Source organism: Eubalaena glacialis, chromosome 6 (genome assembly GCF_028564815.1).
Source record: "Eubalaena glacialis isolate mEubGla1 chromosome 6, mEubGla1.1.hap2.+ XY, whole genome shotgun sequence".
Taxonomy (NCBI): domain Eukaryota; kingdom Metazoa; phylum Chordata; class Mammalia; order Artiodactyla; family Balaenidae; genus Eubalaena; species Eubalaena glacialis.
The window spans coordinates 119739907-119767217 of record NC_083721.1 but is presented as its reverse complement, the minus strand read 5'-3'; the positions used below and the strand labels follow the sequence as shown (position 1 = coordinate 119767217).

The window sequence follows — 27311 nt, the reverse complement described above, 5'->3', positions numbered from 1 at the left end:
ATGGAATGAAATCAGAAGCAGGCAACTTTATAAATAAGCCTTTCTCCCTTTATTTGCTTGACTGACAGAATTTTTTGTTGCACAAGACAAAATTATTTCGTTAAAGCAAATAACATTTTCCACTTCAGTCAGTTCTCGTAAGCCCAGGGAAAACTTAGTTGTCCATTGCCAGGATTCTCTGATTGCAAATAAAAAGTCAATAGTTATTGTTGGAGGCGCTGGAGTGTGTATAACTCTGTGCTTCTACCATTCATTGTGTAAATTCCAGGAGGGCAAAGATCATGTCTAAATGCTCCTTTTGTTCTTCCAACAATATGCTACAATACAATGCCCTCTTTCCTTTCGAAAAGCCTAACAATACCTAGTTACAACTTTAAGCTACAAAACATGATATTTAGCATGCCAGATTTAAGTACCCTCAAGTAAGAATTTATTTTGAAGGCTTTATTTATTTTGTAAGCTCCAAACACATCTGCATAGAAAGTTTATCAGATTATTGTGTACTGCTATATGCAAATAACTAGCAGAGAATAACAGGGGTTGATGATTCTGTGTTAATTATCGAAGAAATGAGACATAAATAAACCTGTCTTCAAAGGTAAAAGTTGATTTTAGTAAAGAGAAAGAGCTCTAGTTTATTAACCTGGGGTTTCTCTCTTTGATGTGGACATGAATTTGGGGGTAAAAGACTTTTTATTTTTTAGTTGAAGAAGATCCTGATGATAACAGTGCACATTTTGTGCTGATGTAATCTTTTTCTCTAGAATACCTCAATGCATTACGTAAGTATTTGCCAAAAGGTGTTTATAGAAATGGATTGGTATAGGAGAAAGCACCCCAATGTTTGAACGATTCATTCATTTAATAAGTATTACTGAATGAGCCCTCTGTGTGCCAAACACTGTTCTAAGCACTGTGGGGATAGAGCAGTGAATAAAACAGACATAATCTCTACCCTCATCAACTTACATTCTACTGGGGAGAGACCAACTATATACAAATGAAGAGTGAAATATTTATTATTAGCAACAAGTGCTACAGAGAAACATAAATCAGAGAAGGAGACTGAACGCTAAGGAAAACAGCAGGATGAAGATCAAAATCTGATGACACCATGTGACCCCAGGCAAGATACATACTTGACCCCAGCCTCAGTTTCCTCACCTTTAAAATCTCAGCCTCAGAGGGCTATTGTCCAAATTAACTGAAATGACCCATGTTAGGTAACATAGTGGAGAGTCTCCTTTCACCAGCTAACAATAATCTTAACTAATTATCTTGATACAGAAAATTGGGTCACAATGCCCAGGATGTCCCAAGACCTCCTTCTTGAGACACCTTAAACAATTGTGCCCTCATGCCCACTGAGAGAACCTGAGTGGGACTAAAATCTTGCCCAGACTCCACTGGCCAAACTCTGTGTCTTGCAAGATGCTGTTCCTTTTAAAAATTGGTGCCTAGAAAGGTTCCTTTTTTCCAAATGGTCCACACAGAGAGAACATCTTTTGGTAGTTTATTCTCATAGAGGGGGCACTTTTTTTTTGAGGGGGCACTTTTTAATTGGCATGAAGCCCCTTTATGAGCCAGTGTATGGCTGATGGTGTAAATGATGCCATCTTGGGACTGCACAGTTCCTGTTCTTCCACTGACCCTACCCAGGGCTGTACTATGCAGGAAATCACTTATCTATCATCGAGGGCTTTGTAGTTAATAGATATTTTTTAATGATCTTTAGATCCAGGTGGCCTCTATGCCCTGAATACCTTCACTGATATATTGCCAGTGCCCATGAGACTAGTTACCCATTCATAAATCTTGACTTAGAAATGTGCCTCCTGTTTCCAAGCAACTACCCCCATACCCTAGGTTAACTATAAAATTGTCCCATTGGCCCCTGGGTGGTGTGGAGAGCAGCTGTGAATGTTTCTGGATCCTTGTCTGCCAATCCTACCCTGTGAGGAATTTACTCTATAATAAATGAATCCATTGATTGTATGGAGCTGCCTGCCTCGATTTCTGGTGTCAAGATACCTTCTCAGTTCGTGGGCACTTTCCGTCCCCTCCATCCTCCAACAATTGGTGAGCCAGCCAGGAGACAGAAAATGACACAGGAATGGGTAAAGGGGTCATGCTGGGGGAAAGCCCTCTGTGGTGGGGGAAATCCCAGGCTGGCCAGCCTCTTCCATGTGGGGTGACCTGGCTAGGTTTGTGGGACGCTTTGGGCCACTGTGTGAGTACAGGATGCCTGGAAAATGCCAAAGGGCTTCCTAGATATATTGACTGAAGCAGCAGGAAAGTGAAAGTGGGAAAAAAAAAGTGAGCAAGCTATCTCAGCTGTTGCATGGCCTTCGTTATATGCTCTAAGGATTAGCACAGAAAAGGAATTACAGCTCAGCAGGAAACTAGAGAAGACTAAAGAGATTTTGTTGTTAGAGAGGGATGTCCAGAGGGCATGTTCTGCCACTTGTGACCTCATGTCAAAGAAAATACAACAGGAAGAGCATATTGTAGTGACGGCATGTAAGATAGCTAAAATGCAGGGTGGTAGGCTGCCCCACTCAAAGGTGAGGACTGTTATTTCACAGCAGAACTGGGACTCCAAGAGGTGTGATCCTTGGGATAATGAGTTGTCAGAAGATGAAGACGTAATTAAAGAGGAGGAAAAGGAAGCACAACCTCCGATCCAAACTAAAACACAGGCCACTAGGGAGCCAGGAGATAATTGAGAGGAGATCCCTACAAGCCCCAAAACAACAGTGCCAGAATATTCCTCCGCTGAGTTAATAGAATTAACCGGCAGGTTTAACCAGAAGAGTAGGGAAGGAGTAGCAGCCTGGATGCCCCATTTACGGAATACTGGGGGAGATGGCATCATGTTAAATGGGTCAGAAATGTCTAAAATGGCCTTAGTTATAGTGCAGCCTGGCCTCTGGCAACGTTTTTATGTGGCCGAGGGCGCCTAGCCAACTTGAGTGAGATGTGCCGTCCCTACACCTAGGATGGCATCTATAGAAGAGTTACAAGAAATAGCGCGAGAATTAGGAATGAAGCATGCGATCAATACCCCTAATTTCTGAGGACCTGATAAGGAGTTATTTACAGCAGGTATGAAGGATCGTATTCAGAAGACTACTCCAGGAGCTTGGTTAGTGACCTTGGTTAGGGACCTTAGTTTCAGTTTTGGGCCCAATTGTTAGTCAACCCATTCAGATGATTGTGGCCATGACAGCTGATTTAAGTGAGACTGAAAAGATCTGACACAGGGGAAATAGATGGGTAGATAACACCAAAGAGAAAAAAAAAAAACACAAATAGTGAGGAAATTAAAGGGACCCAACTAGAATTTCCCACAGCAATTATGGCAAGAACTTGTATTAACCAGGACCCCTAAAGAGAATATAAATAAACAACCTAATTTGGTCCTTTTAACCTTATAGAAAGCATTACCCAAAGAAAACCAGTTTACTCGCCTGACAGCAAGAGGAAGGGGCAAAAGCCCACACTCTACCACTGTGGAAAGATGAAGATAAGGGGTGGATACCCCCAGTTCTAGGGATCAGGGCTAGATACCAGGGTTGCTCCTTGGTATGGTCATAAAGGGTGACCAGAGACCCAATGTTGAACTATTTATTGGTCCTGCACCAATAAAATGACTTCTCTGGCTTTAGTAGATACCGGTGCCCAGTGCACCCTGATCTATGGGAATCCATCCAAGTTCCAAGAGGAAATATGACCCATTGATGGATATGGAGGCCAAACGGTGCAGGTGAAACATGTGAGCTTTTATGTACAAATTGAAAGATTAACTCCCCGTGTTTTTCTGGTTTATATTTCACCCATACCTGGATATATTTTGGATGCGGATGTCCTACAGGACCTGGACCTCACAACCACCACCAGCAAGTTCTGCTTAAGAATCTGCGATCAAGCCTGTAATTGTGGGTCATGCTAAATGGGACCCTGTAAAGTTGCCCATCCCTGGGAGAATGGTGGCAATAAAACAATATCGTCTACCAGGGGGACAGGAAGGAATAAAGGCTACCATCATGGGATTAGAGAAAGTAGGGGTTATAAGACCAGCACAAAGCCTGTTCTATAGCCCTATGTTGCTGGTGAAAAAAACCAAGCAGCACCTGGCTTATGACAGTAGACTATAGAGAATTAGACAAGGTAACACCCTGTATCTATGCAGCAGTTCCAAACATAGCCCAACTCTTGGATACAATCTCCTTTTCTCTCAAGACAAACCACTGGGTTTTATATTTATCTAATGTCTTTTTCAGCATACCCTTAGTTAAGGGGTACCAGGACCAGTTAGCCTTCATGTGGGAAGGGAGGTAATGGACTTTTACTGTCTTACTCCAAGGTTATCTGCACAGCCCTGCTCTATGTCATGGGATGGTGGCCCGGGACTTGGAGAAATGGGGTCTCCCTCCCTCTTTGGTTCTCTGTCATTACCTTGATGATATCATGTTAACCTGTGAAGACTTGCTCTCTCTTTTCCAAGCTGCTGCATCTCTTCAGGGACATTCAAAAGCAAGGGAATGGGAGGTAAATGCTGACAAGGTGCAAGGACCAGGACAGTCAATAAAGTTCTTGGGAGTTATGTGGTCTGGTAAGACTAAAGTCATGCCTGAGGCTGTTATTGATAAAATACAGTAAGTCCCCTACATACGAACCTTCAAGTTGCGAACTTTCAGAGATGTGAACGTGCATCTGGTTCCAGCAAGGAACCAGAATCTGTGCCATCAATGTCAGGTGTGAATGAAATTGCAGCTTGCCCTCCCTCTCCTATTGCTGATGATCCTTCAACTCTACCACATCCCACCTCGTCTCCCTCCTCCAGTCAGTAACTCTTCTTGCCTGTTCACTTGATGTATAGTATCATGTCATCTGCAAACAGTGACAGCCCCTGTATGCCAGCTGTTGTACTGTACTACTGTACTTTTCAAGGTACTGTACTGTGAGATTAAAAATGTTTTCTTTATTTTTGCGTTTGTTTTTAATGTATTATTTGTGTGAAAAGTATTATAAACCTATTACAGTACAGTACTTTATAGCTGATTGTGTTCATTGGGTACCGAGGCTAACTTTGTTGGACTTACGAACAAAATTGGACTTACTAACGCACTCTCAGAACGGAACTTGTTTGTATGTAGGGGACTTACTGTACAGGCACGTCCCGTGCCCTGCAGTGTAAAAGAACGACAAGCCTTTATAGGTCTGCTAGGGTACCCGTGGTCTTTTATTCCCCGCCTTGCCCAAATATTAAGACCCCTATATGCTTCAGTGAAAAAGGGAACAGTCGAGGACTGGAATATCTCACAACAAGAAACTTTTAAAAAGGTCAAGTTGGTTGTCAAACAAGTTCAAGGACTGGGGGTGTTGATGTCAGATGCAAATTGTGAATTGGATGTAAATATGTATCCAGAAGGGTTTGGATGGTGACTGTGGCAGCCACAGAATGGGAAATGTGTTCTGCTAGGATTTTGGTCTCAATTATGAAAAGGGGGAGATAAATGATATGGTCTTACAGAGAAACAATTGTTATCAGTTTACCTAGCCTTACAACAAATTGAGGGGCTAACCACTGACCTACGCATCAGTATCAGTGCACAGACTTCCCTGTCTGGATGGATTAAGGACAAAAGGGTGGTTTTAGGTTTATGGGAGTTGAAGTTCTCATTTTTCTGGCTGCTGCAGGACCTCCCACCTGGTGTTACTGTAATTCATTGGCATTTAAATTAGTCCCTCCCTCCCAGGTCGCTTGGTATCCTAATCCTCTGGGGGACCCTGGGTATTACTTTAAATCCAGTCTTTTATATGGGAATGGACCCCACACAGACCCAGATCACCTCTCCCAAAGCATTAGCACAATATCCCTCCTTACTGGAAATTCCCCATAACCTTCCCACTATTAAGTCCAAGTGGTGGGCCAATCATATATGTCATGGTGGGAATGGCTGACATCTATTTTCCTTCTCCAATACATAGATGTAAGTGCTAAACTAGAAATCTAGGCATTAGCAGTTTCCCAGGTCAGCTTTGAATGACTCCCACCAGAGCATCTCTCTATTAAATGAGGAAATAACTCGCATGAAAAAGTGGTGCTGCAAAACCGATGGCTTTAGATATGTTGAGAGCTGCTCAAGGAGAAACTTGTGCCTTTTTTTTTTTTGAATTTTATTTTATTTTATTTTATACAGCAGGTTCTTATTAGTTATCTATTTTACACATATTAGTGTATGTATGTCAATCCCAATCTCCCAATTCATTCCACCACCACCACCACCACCCCTGGCCCATCTTTCCCTGCTTGGTGTCCATATGTTTGTTCTCTACATCTGTTCTCTATTTCTGGCTTGTGAACTGGTTTGTCTGTACCATTTCTCTAGATTCCACATATATGTGTTAACATATGATATTTGTTTTTCTCTTTCTGACTTACTTTACTCTGTATGACAGTCTCTAGGTCCATCCAGGTCTCTACAAATGACCCAATTTTGTTCCTTTGTATGGTTGAGTAATATTCCATTGTATATATGTACCACTTCTTCTTTATCCATTCGTCTGTCAATGGGCATTTAGGTTGCTTCTGTGACCCGGCTATTGTAAATAGTGCTGCAATGAACATTGGGGTCCATGTGTCTTTTTGAATTATGGTTTTCTCTGCGTATATGCCCAGTAGTGGGATTGCTGGGTTATATGGTAATTCTATGTTTGGTTTTTTTAAGGAAACTCCATATTGTTCTCCATAGTGGCTGCATCAATTTACATTCCCACCAACAGTGTGAGAGGGTTCCCTTTTCTCCACACCCTCTCCAGCATCTGTTGTTTGTAGATTTTCTGATGATGCCATTCTAACCGGTGTGAGGTGATACCTCATTGTAGTCTAGATTTGCATTTCTCTAATAATTAATGACGGTGAGCAGCTCTTCATGTGCCTCTTGGCCATCTGTATGTCTTCTTTGGAGAAATGTCTATTTAGGTCTTCTGCCCATTTGTTGATTGGATTGTTTGTTTTTTAATATTGAGCTGCATGAGCTGTTTATATATTTTGTCCATTGATTCATTTGCAAATATTTTCTCCCATTCTGAGGGTTGTCTTTTCATCTTGTTTATAGTTTCCTTTGCTGTGCAAAAGCTTTTAAGTTTCATTAGGTACCATTTGTTTATTTTTGTTTTTATTTCCATTTCTCTAGGAGGTGGGTCAAAAAAGATCTTGCTGTGATTTATGTCAAAGAGTGTTCTTCCTATGTTTTCCTCTAAGAGTTTTCTAGTGTCCGGTCTTACATTTAGGTCTCTAATCCATTTTGAGTTTATTTTTGTGTATGGTGTTAGGGAGGGTTCTAATTTCATTCTTTAACATGTAGCTGTCCAGTTTTCCCAGCACCACTTATTGAAGAGACTGTCTTTTCTCCATTGTATATCCTTGCCTCATAGATTAGTTGATCATAGGTGTGTGGATTTATCTCTGGGCTTTGTATCCTGTTCCATTGATCTATATTTCTGTTTTTGTGCCAGTACCATATTGTCTTGATTGCTGTAGCTTTGTAGTATAGTCTGAAGTCAGGGAGTCTGATTCTTCCAGCTCCGTTTTTTTCCCTCAAAATTGCTTTGGATATTTGGGGTCTTTTGTGTCTCCATACAGATTTTAAGTTTTTTTGTTCTAGTTCTATAAAAAATGCCATTGGTAATTTGATAGGGATTGAATTGAATCTGTAGATTGCTTTGAGTAGTATAATCATTTTCACACTATTGATTCTTCCAATCCAAGAACATGGTATATCTCTCCATCTGTTTGTGTCATCTTTGAATTCTTTCATCAGTGTCATAGTTTTCTGAGTACAGTTCTTTTACCTCCTTAGCTAGGCTTATTCCTAGGTATTTTATTCTTTTTTTGCAATGGTGAATGGGATTGTTTCCTTAATTAAGTTTCTGATCTTTCATTGTTAGTGTATAGGAATGCAAGAGATTTCTGTGCATTAATTTTGTATCCTGCAACTTTACCAAATTCATTGATTAGCTCTAGAGACTTTCTGGTGGCATCTTTAGGATTTTCCATGTATAGTATCATGTCATCTGCAAACAGTGACAGTTTTACTTCTTTTCTGATTTGTATTCCTTTTATTTCTTTTTCTTCTCTGATTGCTGTGGCTAGGACTTCCAAAACCCTGTTGAATAATAATGGCAAGAGTGGACATCCTTGTCTTGTTCCTAATCTTAGCAGAAATGCTTTTAGTTTTCACCATTGAGAATGATGTTTGCTGTGGGTTTGTCATATATGGGCTTTATTATGTTGAGGTATGCCCACTTTCTGGAGAGTTTTTATCATAAATGGGTGTTGAATTTTGTCAAAACTTTTTCTGCATCTATTGAGATGATCATATGGTTTTTCTTCTTCAGTTTGTTAATATGGTGTATCACATTGATTGGTTTGCATATATTGAAGAATCCTTGCATCCCTGGGAAAAATCCCACTTGATCATGGTGTGTGATCCTTTTAATATGTTGTTGGATTCTGTGTGCTAGTATTTTGTTGAGGACTTTTGCATCTATGTTCATCAGTGATATTGACCTGTAGTTTTCTTTTTTTGTGACATCTTTGTCTGGTTTTGGTGTCAGGGTGATGGTGGCCTCGTAGTATGAGTTTGGGGGTGTTCCTTCCTCTGCAATTTTTCGGAAGAGTTTGAGAAGGATGGGTGTTAGCTCTTCTCTACATGTTTGATAGAATTCATCTGTGAAGCCATCTGGTCCTGAACTTTTGTTTGTTGGAAGATTTTTAATCACAGTTTCAATTTCATTACTTTTGACTGGTCTGTTCATATTTTCTATTTCTTCCTGGTTCAGTCTTGTAAGGTTATACCTTTCTAAGAATTTGTCCATTTCTTCCAGGTTGTCCATTTTATTGGCATAAAGTTGCTTGTAGTAGTCTCTATGATGCTTTGTGTTTCTGTGGTGTCCATTGTAACTTGCCCTTTTTCATTTCTACTTTTATTGATTTGAGTCCTCTCCCTCGTTTTCTTGATGAGTCTGGCTAAAGGTTTATCAATTTTGTTTATCTTCTTAAAGAACCAGCTTTTAGTTTTATTGATCTGTGCTATTGTTTTCTCTGTTTCTATTTCATTTATTTCTGCTCTGATCTTTATGATTTCTTTCCTTCTACTAACTTTGGGTTTTGTTTTTTCCTCTTTCTATAGTTCCTTTAGGTGTAGGTTAGATTGTTTATTGGAGATTTTTCTTGTTTCTTGAGGTAGGCTTGTATAGCTATAAACTTCCCTCTTAGAACGCTTTTGCTGCATCCAGTAGGTTTTGGATCATTGTGTTTTCATTGTCATTTGTCTCTATGTATTTTGTGATTTCCTCTTTGATTTCTTCAGTGATCTCTTGGTTATTTAGTAACGTATTGTTTAGCTTCCATGTGTTTGTGTTTTTTACATTTTTTTCCCTGTAATTCATTTCTAATCTCATAGTGTTGTGGTCAGAAATGATGCTTGATATGATTTCAATTTTCTTAAATTTACTGAGGCTTGATTTGTGACCCAAGATGTGATCTATCCTGGAGAATGTTCCGTGTGCACTTGAGAAGAAAGTGTAATCTGCTGTTCTTGGATGGAATGTCCTATAAATATCAATTAAATCTATCTGGTCTATTGTGTCATTTAAGCCTTGTGTTTCCTTATTAATTTTCTGTCTGGATGATCTGTCCATTGGTGTAAGTGAGGTGTTAAAGTCCCCCACTATTATTGTGTTACTGTCAATTTACTCTTTTATAACTGTTAGCATTTGCCTTATGTGCTGAGGTGCTCCTATGTTGGGTGCATATATATTTATAATTGTTATTTCTTCCTCTTGGATTAATCCTTTGATCATTATGCTGTGTCCTTCCTTGTCTCTTGTAACATTCTTTATTTTAAAGTCTATTTTATCTGATATGATTATTGCTACTCCAGCTTTCTTTTGATTTCCATTTGCATGGAATATCTTTTTCCATCCCCTCACTTTCAGTCTGTATGTATCCCTTGGTCTGAAGTGGGTATCTTGTAGACAGCATATATATGGGTCTTGTTTTTGTATCCATTCAGCAAGCCTGTGTCTTTTGGTTGGAGCATTTAATCCATTCACATTTAAGGTAATTATCGATATGTATGTTCTGATTACCATTTTCTTAATTGTTTTGGGTTTGTTTTTGTAGGTCCTTTTCTTGTCTTGTGTTTCCCACTTAGAGAAGTTGCTTTTGCATTTGTTGTAGAGCTGGTTTGGTGGTGCTGAATTCTCTTAGCTTTTGCTTGTCTTTAAAGCTTTTTTTTTGATTTCTCCATCGAATCTGAATGAGATCCTTGCCAGGTAGAGTAATCTTGGTTGTAGGTTCTTCCCTTTCATCACTTTAAATATATCATTCCACTCCCTTCTGGTTTGTAGAGTTTCTGCTGAGAAATCAGTTGTTAACCTTATGGGAGTTCCCTTATATGTTATTTGTCATTTTTCCCTTGTTGCTTTCAATAATTTTTCTTTGTCTTTAATTTTTTCCAATTTGATTACTATGTGTCTCAGCGTGTTTCTCCTTGGGTTTATCCTGCCTGGGATTCTCTGCGTTTCCTGGACTTGAGTGGCTATTTCCTTTCCCATGTTAGTGAAGTTTTCGACTATAATCTCTTCAAATATTTTCTTGGGTCCTTTCTCTCTCTCTTCTCCTTCCAGGACCCCTATAATGCGAATGTTGTTGTGTTTAATGTTGTCCCAGAGGTCTCTTAGACTGTCTTCATTTCCTTTCATTCTTTTTTCTTTATTCTGTTCCACAGCAGTGAATTCCACCATTCTGTCTTCCAGGTCACTTATCCGTTCTTTTGCCTCAGTTATTCTGCTATTGATTCCTTCTAGTGTATTTTTCATTTCAGTTATTGTATTGTTCATCTCTGTTTGTTTGTTCTTTAATTCTTCTAGGTGTTTGTCCTTTAATTCTTCTAGGTGTTTGTTAAACATTTCTTGTATATTCTTGATCTTTGCCTCCATTCTTTTTTCGAGGTCCTGGATCATCTTCACTACCATTATTCTGAATTCTTTTTCTGGAAGGTTGCCTATCTCCACTTCATTTAGTTGTTTTTCTGGGGTTTTATCTTGTTCCTTCATCTGGTACATAGTCCTCTGCCTTTTCATTTTGTCTATCTTTCTGTGAATGTGGTTTTTGTTCCACAGGCTGCAGCGTTGAGTTCTTGCTTCTGCTGTCTGCCCTCTTGTGGATGAGGCTATCTAAGAGGCTTGTGCAAGCTTCCTGATGGAAGGGACTTGTGGTTTGTAGAGCTGGGTGTTGATCTGGTCTGCAGAGCCCAGTAAAACTTTAATCTGCTTGTCTACTGATGGGTGGGGCTGAGTTCCTTCCCTGTTGGTTGTTTGGCCTGAGGCGACCCAGCACTGAAACCTACAGGCTCTTTGGTGGGGCTATTGGCAGACTCTGGGAGGGCTCACGCCAAAGAATACTTCCCAGAACTTTTGTTGCCAGTGTCCTTGTCCTCACGGTGAGACACAGCCACCCCCCGCCTCTGCAGGAGACCCTCCAACACTAGCAGGTAGGTCTGGTTCAGTCTCCTATGGGGTCACTGCTCCTTCCTCCTGGGTCCTGATATGCACACTACTTTGTGTGTGCCCTCCAAGAGTGGAGTCTCTGTTTTCCCCAGTCCTGTCGAAGTCCTGCAATCAAATCCCACTAGTATTCAAAGTCTGATTCTCTGGGAATTCCTCCTCCTGTTATTGGACCCCCAGGTTGGGAAGCCTGATGGGGGGCTCAGAATCTTCACTCCAATGGGTGGTCTTCTGTGGTATAATTTTCCTCCAGGTTGTGAGTCACCCACCTGAAGACAGCGGTTATGGGATTTGATTTTATTGTGATTGCGCCCCTCCTACTGTCTCATTGCGTCTTCTCCTTTGTCTTTGGATGTGGGGTATCTTTTTTGGTGAGTTCCAGTGTCTTCCTGTCAATGATTGTTCAGCAGTTAGTTGTGATTCTGGTGCTCTCGCAAGAGGGAGTGAGTGCACATAGTTCTACTCCGCCATCTTGAACCAGTCCTATCCTTTACTGAAAAGAGAATGCAGTCATTTTGACAGCTGTATTTTCTTTAATCGGAGTGAAACTAAAACAACGACTTTCAAACTTTGGTGTCTGTCAGAGTTTATCAGGCAGGGGTCTAGGCATCTGCATTTTTCTCAAAGCTGTTGGGAGGGACAACTGGCCCCAAGGCTGTGCAATGGAAAGTTGTGAGGGCTGCTGTGGCTTTGGACCTCAGCAGACCTCAGACTGGGGCCCCATGTTCTGTGCCAGAAACCTGCACAGCTTAACCTGGGGCTTCTAGAAGGCTACCAGAACTTGTGCCTTAATGGGACAGGAATGTTGTACATAGATGTCTTCATAGGAATCCAACATAACTGACTTACTGTCCTGCGTGAAAACAGTCAGTAATCAAATGGTTTCCTTTGCTGATGCTTTTACCTCTGACTTACTTCTCTCCTAGGCAATGGGGAAGCGTAGTTCTTAGTATCCTTTTATGTTTAGTAGGAATCCTTTGTTCTTGCTGCTGCTCATATTGTTGCTATGGGTTTGGAGTGCAAGCCACCCTGGATGTCTTGTCCTAGGTTCTATGGGGAAGAATGACGGATAAGATTGTGGGGCCATAAAGTTGTTGGGGGAAGAGTGTACGGCTGTTGTCATAACTGATGCCATCTTGGGCTCATCCAGTTCCTCCTGTCCTTCCACTGACCCTACCCAGGACTGTAGTACATGGGAAATCACTTCTCTGTCATCAAGGGCTTGGTAGTAAATAGATATTGGTTAATGACCGTTAGGTCCAGGTGGCCTCTGTGCTGTGTTAGCCTCCAGTAATGAAGACCTTCACTGACATATTCCTGGTAAACCATGAAACTAGTTACTAATTCATAAATCTTGACTTAGGAATGTACTTCCTGTTTCCAAGCATCTACCCCCATACCCTAGGTTAACTATAAAATTGTCCCAATGGCCCCTCGGCGGTGCAGAGAGCAGCTGCTGCGAATGCTTCTGGATCCTTGTCCACCTAATCCTATTCAGCAAGTAAATTATCCTGTAATAAATGGATCCATTGATTATATGGAGCCGTCTGCCTCATTTTTTGGTCTCAAGGTAACTTCTGAGTCATGTGGACACTTTTCATTCCCTCTGTCATCCAAGAGTCAGCAAGTTTCCAGGCATTTTCTTTTTTGTTTTTTTAAATTTATTTATTTTATTTATTTTTATTTTTGGCTGTGTTGGGTCTTTGTTGCTGCGCATGGGCTTTCTCTAGCTGCAGCGAGCAGGGGCTACTCTTCTTTGTGGTGTGCAGGCTTCTCATCCCGGTGGCTTCTCTTGCGGAGCATGGGTTCTAGGTGCACGGGCTTCAGTAGTTGTGGCTAGCAGGCTCTAGAGTGCAGGCTCAGTAGTTGTGGTGCATGGGCTTAGTTGCTCCCCAGCATGTGGGATCTTCCCAGACCAGGGCTCGAACCCGTGTCCCCTGCATTGGCAGGCAGATTCTTAACCACTGCACCACCAGGAATCCCTCCAGGCATTTTCTTCTTACTCATTTTCTACTCCATGCTCAAACTCAGCCCTGTGGGATGGAAGCACAGTGATCAGAGCACAACAACAATCCCCGAAGTCACATTTTCCAGAAAATTCTAGCCCCCCCCACAAATGCTCAGATAGTTACTGAGCTGAGGGCTCCAGAATATATATTTATAACACTCATATTTGTGGTGAAATGAAATGGTTAAACAGTTACCTCCCTGACCAGTGCAAGTAAAGATTTTATGGTGTAATACAGGAAGAGTCATGAAGTCATATTTCTGTCCTGTTTTGAGGCAGTTGACCTTCCCATTAAAAGGCATGTAGCTGCTCTGTGGCAGGAAGTGGGGAGAGGGCTGTGAGCCTCAGGACTCTGTCAATAAGAGGGAGAGGTCACTGGGGGCTAATAAGCAACCAGTCGTGGGCAGAGTGAACACTGCAAACCTCCTTACAGTGATTGCAGAGTTGATACTTAAAAGTGAACTTAGAATAATGTTGCAGTTGAGAATTTCTGCCCTCAGCATAGACTGGGATGAGACAAGAAGGTGGAGGAGCCACCAGGAGAGGCTCAGCTGACTTAAAGTATTTTGGGAAAGAGAAGAGAGGAATCTACACCAGACCAAACACCCCTTCCTCTTAGCTGTGCCTGTCAGAAGGTTTTCACCTCAGAACCCCAGGGTATAACTTTGTAGCTTGTTATAAATAATTACTATACGCCCCAGTTAACTGTTTAGTAGCCCAAGTAAAGTGACATGTCACAAGTTTTTTTGGTTTGTTTGGTTTTCTTTTTTTTTTTTTTTGGCCTCACCACACAGCTTTTGGGATCTCAGTTCCCTGACCAGGGATTGAACCCGGGCCCTCAGCAGTGAAAGCGTGGAGTTCTAAACACTGGACTGCCAGGGAATTCCCACATATCACAAGTTTTAATCATTTCCCACAGTTTCTTTTCTTGTCGGCTTAAAGATTTCTGGATTGGGTGGGTCGTCTCTGCATTTAGCAATCGAGATTCTGAATGACTGGTAATGAATAAAAACAAGGAAGCAGTCTTCTTTACAGAATATCGCTCCAGCTTTATTTCTCTCTGGCAAGATGCAGTCTCTCGTTATCTCCAATATTCCTGCTTATACTCTCTAATTTGTTTCTTGTTGACCCATGAGAACTGGCTCTAAACCTCTACTTCATGACATCAGAATTATTAACAAAGCAACCACCCAGGACAGTGCTTCACTTTGTGACAGCAGGAGACACTGAATATAAAATAGCAGGTCATCCTGGCCGTGACCAGTCAGACCACCACGGAGCTATCTTTTTCACAGAAAGTTGTGTAACTCTGGAATTTCATCACTGAGTGTGGTCACGTACAGAACTTTGATAATGAGTCCCTGACTTGACCTAGTGCAGTGCGAGCTGGCTGAGCCTCTTCTCCACTATTGATCAGTTCAGGACTGTGTTGGGAATGATCACGCAGGTAGGTCTTTGATCGCTCCATGCCCTTTGGCTGCCCACTAGTGGGTCAAGGTCCTGCTCATCACCTTCTGTCAGGTAAAGGAGTCAAAGGCAGAGGAAGAGAGAAAGCCAAAACTCTAATCTAGCAAAAGCCTTGATGGTATTGATATCTACAGTGGTATTGAGCGGGGATTTTTTTTTTTTTAATGGCATAAGGATTTCAATTACTCCTTCATTCTTGTTCTCTCACTTCCCTTGAATGATGTAGAAATCAAAGCATATGATTTATTAACAATGAAAAAGAACCACAATACTAGAATTATTTTTGCAAAAGATTAAAGAATAGCATTCACAAGGTTTGATTACAAGAACATCACTGGGTGACTTTCTTGAAATGTCTTCCTCCCTTGTCTTTCCGGACTGATTCCCTCTTGCTTCTATTCCGTGCCGGGCTAATATACTCAGTGCAGAGCTTAGCACTTTGATTTGTGCCCAGGTCTTAATTTATAAAAGGTGACTGAGTGATGACACAAAGAGGCCAACACCACTGAAAGAAAAGTTCATTGTGACTCACAGTTAGTTCCCCTAGAAATGAGAGGCAGACGTGTCACACGGCCACATGAAGAGGCACTAAAATTGTTCAGAAGCAGGAACCAGGGGAAAGCATAGGCGGCCACAGTGCTTATTGGGGTTTCTATGAAAAAGGCAAGGCAGGGCACAATAAATGGTTTAGGATGGGCTACTTTGAACAATTCCAGCAGGCTTTAGAGGCATAGGGGCTGTATTTGTCTGGTACTTGTCTCAGGTTGATTTAGGGCAAGGGAGGTATTGGCTTGGTGTATGAAATCTAGATAAAGGAGGCTCTTGGCGATATGGACTTGGGATTGGTAAGTTTGTGTATAAAAGTCTGGCTCACCAACAAGTTGTTTATAATCTCTAGGAATTAACTAGCTCTGGGAGTGGCAGTCCCTCCCCAGCTAGTAAGGTCCCCCAAAGATGTCAAAGCACCATCAAATATTGAAAATTAAAAACATAATTAATACATGTTTCATTTCAGAATTAACTATTTATGAGACTCTCTCCTCAGACTGGGCCTCCTTGGGACAAATAACTATGCCTTGTTTTCTATCGAATCCCAAGCACTTAGCATAGTGCTTGACACATAGCTTAATAAATATAGAAAGAACAAGCGAATGTTAACTATAATAATAGTCATTCATAATTATTAGATGGTTACTGTATGCCAGCACTGTGTAAAAGCTTTATAAATTTTATCTCCTTTAATTCTCAGAGCAACCAATTAGATAGATGTATTAGTTTTTTATTGCTGCTGTCACAAATGGCCACAAACTTAGTTGCTTAAAACAACATAAATTTATTATCTTACAGTTCTGTATGCCAGAAATCTGACATGTGTGTCACTGGGCTAAAATCAAGGTGTCAGTGGGGCGATTTCTTTTAGGAAGTTCTAGGGGAGAAGCTATTTGCTGCCTGTTCCAGTTTGTAGAGGCTGCCCACAGTCATTGGTTAATGGCCCCCTCCCGTCTTCAAAGCCAACAATGGCAGGTTGAGTCTTTCTTACATTGCATCACTCGGACCTCTTTTGCCTCCTCTTCTACTATTAAGGACCCACCGTGATAATCCTGGAAAATCTCCTTATCTCAAGGTTAGTTGATTAGCTAACTTTAATTCCATCTGCAACCTTAATTCACCATTGCCTTATAAGATAACATACTCACAGGTTCTGGGGATTAGGATGTGGACATCTTTCTGGGGGCTATTATTTTGCCTACAGGATACCACTATTAAAAAAAACACAAAATTCAACTGAGTATATTTTGAAGATCTCATTGGCTTTATTCAGTGATTCATGAACAGGGCAGCATCGCATCTAGCAAATAGAAAGGAGCGCCAAGGAGCTGTGCAAGATGAAAGACTTTTATTGGCAAAAAGGAGTGGAACAATGACATGATACTAGCAAAGAGAGGATTGTCGTAGTAAGGTCTTCTTCCTTTCGGGGATGGCAGGGGTCTATCAGACAACCTCACTAGTACTGACCAGGTAATTCCAGATTGACTGGTTTAAAGTTCCATTCCTGGGAGAAGCCAAAACTGTAATTTTAAGTATTCAATCCCCGTTTGGTGACATGGGGTTTAGCATACGTGAGTCAATTTGGGGCCTAGTCTCCCTCTCTTTTTTTTAAACGAACACCACGGATATCTTCATTTTACAGATAATGAGACTATGGATGAGAGACATTTTATATCTTGTCCAAAATGCCCCAGCTAGTGAGTGGGTGGCTGGAATTCAGTTACAGGCTTGCCTCCCAGAGATGCACTGTGGCCTGAGGGCGTTAGAGCATGGCTCCACACCATGGTAGGTGGGGCCACCAGGTTTCTCCGCCCTTTGGAAGAATGCTGTCCAGGCTTTGGTTGGCAGCTGACAGATTCAGAACCTTCTTTTTGTCAGTTTACATAAAGATGACCAGGTTTAGAGGGCTAATTGATTATTTTTTTAATTTATTTATTTTGTTTATTTATTTTTGGTTGCGTTGGGTCTTTGTTCTGTGGCTTCTCTTGTTGTGGAGCACGGGCTCTAGGCACGTGGGCTTCAGTAATTGTGGCACGCAGGCTCAGTAGTTGTGGCACGTGGGCTCAGTAGTTGTGGCTCACAGGCTCTAGAGCGCAGGCTCAGTAGTTGTGGCACACGGGCTTAGTTGCTCTGTGGCCGGACAAGAGCTCGAACCCGTGTCCCCTGCATTAGCAGGCGGATTCTTAACCACTGTGCCACCAGGGAAGCCCCGGCTAATTGATTTTAAACAAACTTGGAGAATAAATCAATATAAAATTTATTCATTGAAAAGTAAAGGAAGATGGGCATATACTATTGGCCTCTTAAACACTTTGTTTATAGACTTACTCAGAAAATATTTTGGAACAAAGTAGTCTTGGTAGGTATAGAATTTGAGCAAAGGAGTGTATTTCTTTTTCTTTTCTTTTTTCTTTTTTGGCCTCATCACGCAGCTTGCGGGATCTTAGTTCCCTGACCAGTGATCGAACCCGGGCCCACGGCAGTGAAAGTGCCGAGTCTTAACCACTGGACCACCAGAGAATTCCCAAGTGCATTTTCTTAAAGCATATTCCTTTAGTTTTTTTTATTTTTAAATTTTTTGTACTAACAGTATTTCTGTTTAGATAATGGGTACTCATCGTTAGAATAAGAGCACCTTCCAATAGTCGTGCAGGAGACACATCCCACTGATGCAGTCTGAGTCTTTGACTCTTCCCTGTTAAGAATGCATGCAGATGGCCACCCTTCCACTCAACTCCATTCACTAAATCACATTTCACATATCCATTAAATCAGGGTTTATTTTAATAGACTATCTTCCTGTCTGTCTCTGAATCCCAAAGTCTAGGATTGTGTTCTTAAATAAATGAATGAGTGGATGAATTAGGCATTATTCTTGGTGAGATTTGGGCACCATCTTTTGCAGTTTCTTAAAGAATACTCTAGTTTTATCAGTAACACTTTTTAAAAACTCTCAGACTTGGATGTTTCTTGGGGTGGATGGGGGTGGTAGTTGCATATTTTATAGGTTCTGGTTAGTTTCAATATCAAAGAGTGAAATAGTATTGCTAATTTTGTCCCATGTTACAATAGCATTATTAGTATATTAATTTTTAAAAAGTCTTCTTCTGGAGACACATATTGGAGTATTTTGGGGTGAAATGATATGATGTCAGGGATATGCTTGATAATACTCCAGGTATTCATGCATTACTTGTGAAATTCAGAGGTGAAAAAGTGAAAAGAATGAAAAGTCTGATTTTGGTTTCAATTTTCATGTTGAACCCTTTTGTTTAACGAATTCCTGCTTTCAAATATTCTTACTAATTGTCTAAGGCAGAGGCTTGTTAGCCAACCCACAAGATATTTCTAATTCCTTCTCCCTGTTATTTCTACTATAGAGGCTACAAAAGCTTGTTTCCAGCCTTCCTTGCAATTAAGAGTAGCCAGATAATATTTATGACCAATGAGACATAAGCAGAAGTTGGCTGGGTCTCCTTAGAAGATTTTTTGCTTTCTTGATAAAATGAAAAGATGTGGTTGGTGCTACTCCTTTTTTCTACTTCTCTGTCTTCAACCTGAAGTAATATTTGGAGCCACAGCAACCATCTTGCAACCATGAGGCAACAGTCATGAGGAAAAGGCCGATGGCATTAGAGACACTGGCCTTCATATCATCAAGTTGCTGAATCAACCCAGCAGGCACCTATCTCCTAAATTTTTTAAAAAATTTGAGACAATCACCATTGATAATTCCCTTTTAGCTGGGTTTTCTGTTAGCAGAAGGCATCCCAACTGTTAATAGTGCTAGATGCAAGGACAGGGCATGAGTCCTTATTTTTGCTTCTGGAAAACTGGAGCTTATACATTCTGAAAACTGAAGTCTTCCAAGCCTAAGGCACAGTACAGTATATGGATTTGCATTTAAATACTGATTCATATGCTTACCCATGATATGAGAATTTCATTTTTCAAATGTTTGCAAATGTCCTAGTTTAGGGTAAAATCTTGGATGGTGTGGTTTTTTTCTAACCAAGCTAGACTTCTGTTTATACCTGCTCTTTTTGTCCCTCTTGCCCACCCCCATTGCCATTTGTTAAAAGCCTGGTTATACCCCATAGACTCTACTCCATGGACACAGTCCACAGAAAGAGGAAGCAGCTCATAGGTGAAATTCACCAAGAAAACTTTTATTTCAAGCTAGTTTCCTGGCACATTGCCATGAAAGTCTTTGGACAGCCCCTCCTACACTCCTTCATCCCTGAAGTTTTTCTTCTTCAGCAACTTTAGCTAAAATGGTTACATACCTTTAAGGAAAAAATATAAGGTTTATATAAGTCTTAAGAACATCCTTAAAATGACTACCAGTGCTTTTGTAAGAAAAAATTTACTTACTAAGTTGATAGCAACATCACTGTCACTTTGTCATGTGGACAGAAGACCTGAGACCCAACTTTCTTGCTTCAGAGTATTTGTAACACAAAAATTTAGTTTCCCAGAGAAACCATGTTATAAGTGAAGGATTTATTTTTTGGACAGCACACGAAAATCTCTTTTATTAAGGGCAGGAATAAAGACACAGACGTAGAGAATGGACTTGAGGACACCGGGGGGGTGGGAAGAGGAAGCTGGGACAAAGCGAGAGAGTGGCACTGACGTATATACACTACCAAAGGTAAAATGGATGGCTAGTGGGAAGCTACTGCATAGCACAGGGAGATCAATTCGATGCTTTGTGATGACCTAGAGGGGTGGGATAGGGAGGGTGGGAGGGAGGCTCAAGAGGGAGGGGGTATGGGGATATATGTATACATACAGCTGATTCACTTTGTTGTACAGCAGAAACTAACAAAACATTGTAAAGTAATTATCCTCCAATAAAGATGTGAAAAAAAGATAATATGTTAGGAGTTTGGGATTAACATATATACAGTACTGTATATAAAATAGATAACCGGGACTTCCCTGGCAGTCCAGTGGTTAAGATTCTGTGCTTCTACTGCAGGTGGCACGGGTTTGATCCCTAGTCGGGGAACTAAGATCTTGCAAGCCGCGTGGTGCGGCCAAAAAAATAATAAAATAAAATAAAATAAAATAAAATAGCTAACCAACAAGAACCTACTGTATAGCACAGAGAACTATACTCAATATTTTGTAATACCCTATAAGGGAAAAGAATAAAGTATATATATATATATAATATATATATCTGAATCACTTTGTTGTACACCTGAAACTAACACATTGTAAATCAACTACGATTAAAAAAAAAGAATAAATATGAATGATTATAGGAATAAGAGTAATAATTAGTATTACTGTGTTAATATTATTCTTGGTGTTAATATGATGTTGCAGGTAAAAATTATATTTGGGGCTAGTATGTTTTTGGTTTTGTGAGAAATGTGGTCTTTGTATTCAGAGCGGACCCCACGGAAAAAATATCCACAAAACTCGAGAGTGGCACAGCCTATTTTAAATAGTGTATGACATATATGTTCAATAGTTTTCCTGATTTTAAAAGTAATTTAAACTTTACAGTAACCTCAGCAGAAACAGAAACGTACAAGAAGAAAATAAACCTCATTTATAATTTCACTACCTAGAGAGAGTCACTATTAACATTTCAGTAAATTTCTGTTTAGTCTTTATATGTATATATATATACATATATATGTTTTATATATAAAATTTGAATTATATTTCAAATACTATTTTGAAGACTGCTTTTTTAATCGCTTAGTATTGTATTATAAGCATTTTCTCATTAAAATTTTAAGGCATGATTTTTAAAGTGCGATAATACTTTAGATGATAAATGTAGCAAAACTTATAGATCATTTCCTCATTTTTGGTTTTCCACCAACACAAAATAATATGGTGATAAATATTTTTCAGCATTGCTGATAATTTTCTGAGATCAAGTGTCAGGTAAAATTACTGAGTCAAAATATTAGAATCATTCTGTCAAAAAAGGATAATGACTTCATGAACAGTCTAAGTAACTAAGGAACTGATGAAAATCTCAGTAACAAAGACACTATTTTCATACTGAAGTTGCTAATAAAATGTATTGGAGAAAGGGGAGATGGGAATGAGAGGAAATAAAATGTCACTTGAATGTGAAAATAAAATTATTAGAATCATTATTTAGTTTCTTTCCATAGTTGTGGAAACAGTATATACTTCCACCAAAGTATGTGCATTGCACCCTCTCACCACACTGTTATTGATACTATCACTGGAAAAAAAAAACTTTGCCAAATTGATGGCTTTCTCATTCAAAAAGTATCTTACTGTTGTTTAAATGCAATTTTAAGTGATTTGATTATAAGCAAGTTTAGATATCTTTATAGGTTCAATAGTCATTTGTATTTCATCTTCTATGAATTATCTGTTCAAATCCTCATGCATATATTGTAGGAATCTAGAAATTGCATTTAATTCTGAAGTATCTTTTATCAGATCAGATATAGTTACCTAAATTTGGTAAAGAAAATAAAGCTAGATTATCTTGGTCCTGTCAAAACAGTCGTCTTTGAATGAATGAGTGGTGTGTCATAACATGTAAATGTCCAGTGGATCAGATATCCTTATATAAACACTGAGTTTATTTAAATATCATCACTTCTAATTAATTTGGCGTACCTTTTCACTTGATTAGAGTGTAAGTGCTTTCCATTCCAGCCCCAATGTGAACATTGATATGGCAATGAAATAACCAGATTCCAACATCTCTTGGATACATTTCTACAGTTTGATAGATCCCAGGAGGAAGGTCATAAACATCAGAGTGATACTCTCCCGAATCCTCAACAAAAAGACAAAACACAATTAAATAGCTTATAAGAGGTATCAGTCATTTACACACCTTACTGTTTGCTATAACTCCTCATTTCTATATACTTCGTCAGATGACGATTAGAATGCATTAGGTACCACTGCACCTCTCCTCTGAATACAATTGAGAGTTTGGAGAAGGAAGTCCTAGAACTTTTTAGTGATAGGCCACCGGGAAAACATCTTGCTCTAACAGGATGCCTGTGTCCATATCCGTGTTAGGTACCTTGTCAGCGTCTCACACAGAATGCTCTAGATTTCAGAGAACATCGGTTTCACAAATCCCAAAGGTTTTAACTGAAATATTTCTAACTAGAGATGTTGGTGATATGAAGATGATCATTTCTCTAGATGTAGCTATCAGGAAAACTCATGGTTACAGGAAGAAGTGGAGCTACCTCTGCCTTCTGGGGTTGGGCCTGAGGGCTGAGGGCTTTAATGGCCAATTTCTCTCCTAAGCAGAGAACCTGAGGTTTAGGAGACTATCTCATCTGTAGGCTACTTTGATTTTGATAAATGAAGCCCAGGGCCTGGCTAGGTTAGATTAGAAAGAGAGTAAGAGGGAGATGAATTTCTCTGTATAATAATACGGGAGGTATTTGGAGGATGGGGGATGTGTTGGAGAGTGCAGCTCAAGATGGGATCCAGAATAATGTGAGGAGAGGAGAGAAGTCAAGAGAATGTGGAGAGGAAGAATGCAGAGAAAGAAGTCTTGAGGGTGAGAATAAAAAGCAGGAGAGCCAGAGGTTCTCAACCATGCATTGTGGGGGGATAATTAAAGACAAGGGCATTTAATGTCAAATGGTAACAACAAATGGTGATGCTTTCACTGTGTAATAATAATAATAAAAACCCTCTTATTTACCCCCAAAATTTCACTTGAAGTCTATGACCCACAATGGCCTTGATTTTGTGCTTGGTTAAGTGAGTCCTAAGAAATGGGGGTGTGTTCCAATTTGGAGCTGCACAGAGACATGAGGAAATACCAGCCACAGGAGGTGAGAAGCCAGAAAACTGAGCAGGAGCAGGAAATGAGAGTTGGAGATGGCTAGAAGAAACTTAGGCTCTCAAGACTCCCTGGAGATATTAGAAGGTAGGGGGAAGGCTGAGCCATCTCCCACTTGAGTCATTGCTATTTAGGGAAATTAATTTTGCATCTAAAGTGACAATGATATGGATGACATAGATACATTTCTAAGATGTCAGAAAATTTGGAGAACAATATGAAACAATTTTAACTAAGAACTGACAATGTCCAAGGTATTAGTAAATGTACCATATGTACCTGGAGCCCTGGCACCAAAGGAAACCACAGCCTTAGGGAATAGGAAGTGACTGGCTGGCTTGTCCCAAGACCCTGTTAGTAACCCCAGGGGGCTGCTCTGCTGTGCCTAGATGTTCCAGGGAATACAGACCAGCAGCTGCATCATTGCTGGAGTACTTAAGTTTAACCTCAAGGGGAGGGGAAGACTATTTGTGTCCATCTGTGATGGGTTTGGAGTGAGTGGCTAGAGTTGACAACTGATGGTACCAGGTTCCGTGGTACAAATAGGATCATTCTTTTTTTAAAAAATAAATTTAATTATTTATTTATTTGTCTGTGTTGGGTCTTCGTTGCGGTGCGCAGGCTTCTTGTTGCGGTGGCTTCTCTTGTTGCGGAGCGCAGGCTCTAGGCACGCGGGCTTCAGTAGTTGTGGCACGCGGGCTCAGTAGCTGTGGCTCGCGGGCTCTAGAGCACAGGCTCAGTAGTTGTGGTGCACGGGCTTAGTTGCTCCGCAGCATGTGGGATCTTCCCAGACCAGGGCTCAAACCCATGTCCCCTGCATTGGCAGGCAGATTCTTAACCACTGCGCCACCAGGGAAGTCCCAAATAGGATCATTCTTAAGGGAAGCAGCTTTCTGAAAAGGCTAAGAGTGAGGGGCTCTGGAGTCAGAGCCAGGGGTTCAAATCCTACGTTTAACACTTCCTGCTTGTTGGAAAGTTCTTTACCTTGTTAATCCTCCATTTCCCTATAAAATGGTGGTAAAATAGTACCTCTTTCATAGGAAAGTTGTGTGGGCTCAATGAGGAATCCATGCAAAACACTAAGCATAGCATCTGGCACATGAGGACTTAATAAAGGTTAGCTATAATCATCATTATAGAAATGTTACCATGAAGTCCACTTAATTTGACACCTAATAATATGATCATTTATGTAGATGTAGCCCCTGAAAGATAACTCTGGTTTCCTTTCATCTCCACACAACACTTGGCATGGTTCTAGGAATATCATAGGCATTTGCTGAGCTGAGCAATCTGAATTGAACAACAAATACACTGTAAAAAACTGTAACCGGATTCTAATCTCTTTTGTTCTAGTTTTTAAAGTCTAATATAAACAGTTATGAACTTAATAACAACCCTATTATCTAGGCTTTTCCTTAAAAAATATGGGGAGCATAGATGGAAGCATAGAAATGTCATGATTGTTGGGCGTGGGTGATGGATAAAGAGGTTCATTATTTTATTCTCTCTACTTTATTATATAAAATTCTCTGTTATAAAATTAGGGTTGTTTTGTTTTGTTTTTTTAATTAAACAATTTTCATGCACTTTATTTTATTTTATTTTTAAAATTTATTTATTTATGTTTGGCTGTGTTGGGTATTCGTTTCTGTGCGAGGGCTTTCTCTAGTTGCGGCAAGCGGGGGCCACTCTTCATCGCGGTGCGCAGGCCTCTCATTATCGTGGCCTCTCTTGTTGCGGAGCACAGGCTCCAGACGCGCAGGCTCAGTAGTTGTGGCTCACGGGCCTAGTTGCTCCGCGGCATGTGGGATCTTCCCAGACCAGGGCTCGAACCCGTGTGCCCTGCATTGGCAGGCAGATTCTCAACCACTGCGCCACGAGGGAAGCCCCTAAAATTAGTTTTTAAGCAAAAAAAAGTTTAAGGGAAATAAATTTGTTTATTAAAGAAAAGAAAGCAACACACCAATAAAGCTTTGTGTAAATTGTCACACACGATCATTTAAGTTATTTCTATGATAGGCCCAGAGCATTAAAGTAACTATGAACTGAATGCATCTAGAATTCAGGAACACTTTATGTGAAGCTTCTATCAATGTGTAAAAGATAGACTGTATTATGCCAAGTGGCTAGATTAAAAGTTTGAGGTGTCAAATACATAAAATATAATTCATCTTCAATTGCACATTAATGTTTATATAAGGGATTAGGATGAGGAAATAAAGAAAATGCTCTTTAAGTAAATAAATGATACTCACTTGGAGATAGAAAGAGGAAAGATAAAATTGAAAATACTTGTAATAAATTAGAGAAATAGCTATCAAAAGTAGTCAGTGAAAAAAAATTGTAAAGAAATATGACAGGTGGGGTGATGGAAAGCAATTCAGACAGAAGATATAAAGAGAGTAAGAACTCATAAAGTAGAAAAAGATGGCAATAATAATAATAATAATAAAGTTACCATAAAGCCAGTTCACACCTAATTCCATATTTTAATTTGATTACAAATATTAAAGGAATAATAGAATTGGAAGGCCACCATTTGTAATCCCCATTATAAAAATTGAGTCAGACAACGATCATCAATGGATCCTTTTTAAAACTACAAGATGAAAAATTGTTGTAATAAACTATATAAAAAGTAACTTTACAGATTACTTATTAACTACAATAAGAAGATGTTACTTTTAAAATGGGGAGAATGGTACACATCACCTTCATAAAGTTATCAAACTTAGCCTTCACAGTATTAGGACCTGCTGACCTTGTGTGCCTCTTGATGTGATGTATGAGAAGTACACAGCATCACCCATGTAGTGCTCTTGCCAAAGGTGTTTGACATGGATCCAATCACAAGGAAACGATCAGGACAATACAGAATATGGAACGTTCTACAAAACTGACCTGGACGCTTCAAAAACAAAATATCATGAAAGATCAATTAAAAAAAGGAAAAGGTCTCCTGATTTTAGGAAAGCTACGACAATGACAACCAAATGCTAAATATAAATGATTAGATCTTGGATTAAGAAAAGTTACAAAGAGCGTTTTGGGAACAACTGGTGATATTTGAATGGACTGTATGTTAGATTATATTATTGAATTAATGTTAATTTGAAGCAGGTGATAATGTTATTGTGGTTGAGGCAGATTGTCTTTAGTCTTAGGATGCACATGCTTTAGTATTTAGGAGTGAAGAGTCACGATGTTTGCAATTTACTTTCAATTGGATTCAGAAAAAAACATATATAGAGAGAAAGCAAATGCAGCAAAATGTATATGTGTTCAAGGAGTTTTTCTTTTATGTTACTGAGAGTTTGAAAATTAAAAAAATAAGTTGGGGGCTTCCCTGGTGGCACAGTGGTTGAGAATCTGCCTGCCAATGCAGGGGACGCAGGTACGAGCCCTGGTCTGGGAGTATCCCACATGCCGTGGAGCAACTAGGCCCGTGAGCCACAAATACTGAGCCTGCGCGTCTGGAGCCTGTGCTCCGCAACAAGAGAGGCCGCGATAGTGAGAGGCCCGCGCACCGCGATGAAGAGTGGCCCCCGCTCACCACAACTAGAGAAAGCCCTTGCACAGAAACGAAAACCCAACACAGCCAAAAATAAATAAATAAATAAATAAAATAAAAATAAAGGAATTCCTTTAAAAAATAAATAAATAAGTTGGGAAAGAAAGGGTAAAACTAAGGATGATTATAGATGTTTTATTTACTTATTGAGAAGCATCAGAACAGAGTAAGAAATGCAATTCATATATTCAGAAGCATTTATCAAATGTCTGTGAGATATAAAAAGCTAAAGGTATAACTATTTACTTGCATCAGATATATTGCAGATTGTATGTATTGAACCTCAGTCCTGGCGTGGTCATTTCCTT

General features: G+C 39.9%; 1 protein-coding gene across 1 annotated transcript in view; it reads right to left on the bottom strand.

Moving 5' to 3' along the window:
- Positions 1 to 22235: 22235 nt before the first annotated feature.
- Positions 22236 to 27311, bottom strand: part of LOC133093038 (ceruloplasmin-like) — a 39179-nt gene continuing 34103 nt past the window's right edge. The window contains 1 exon segment of the mRNA XM_061192766.1: positions 22236 to 22394. Within this exon segment, the coding sequence (XP_061048749.1) occupies positions 22236 to 22394 (159 nt within the window).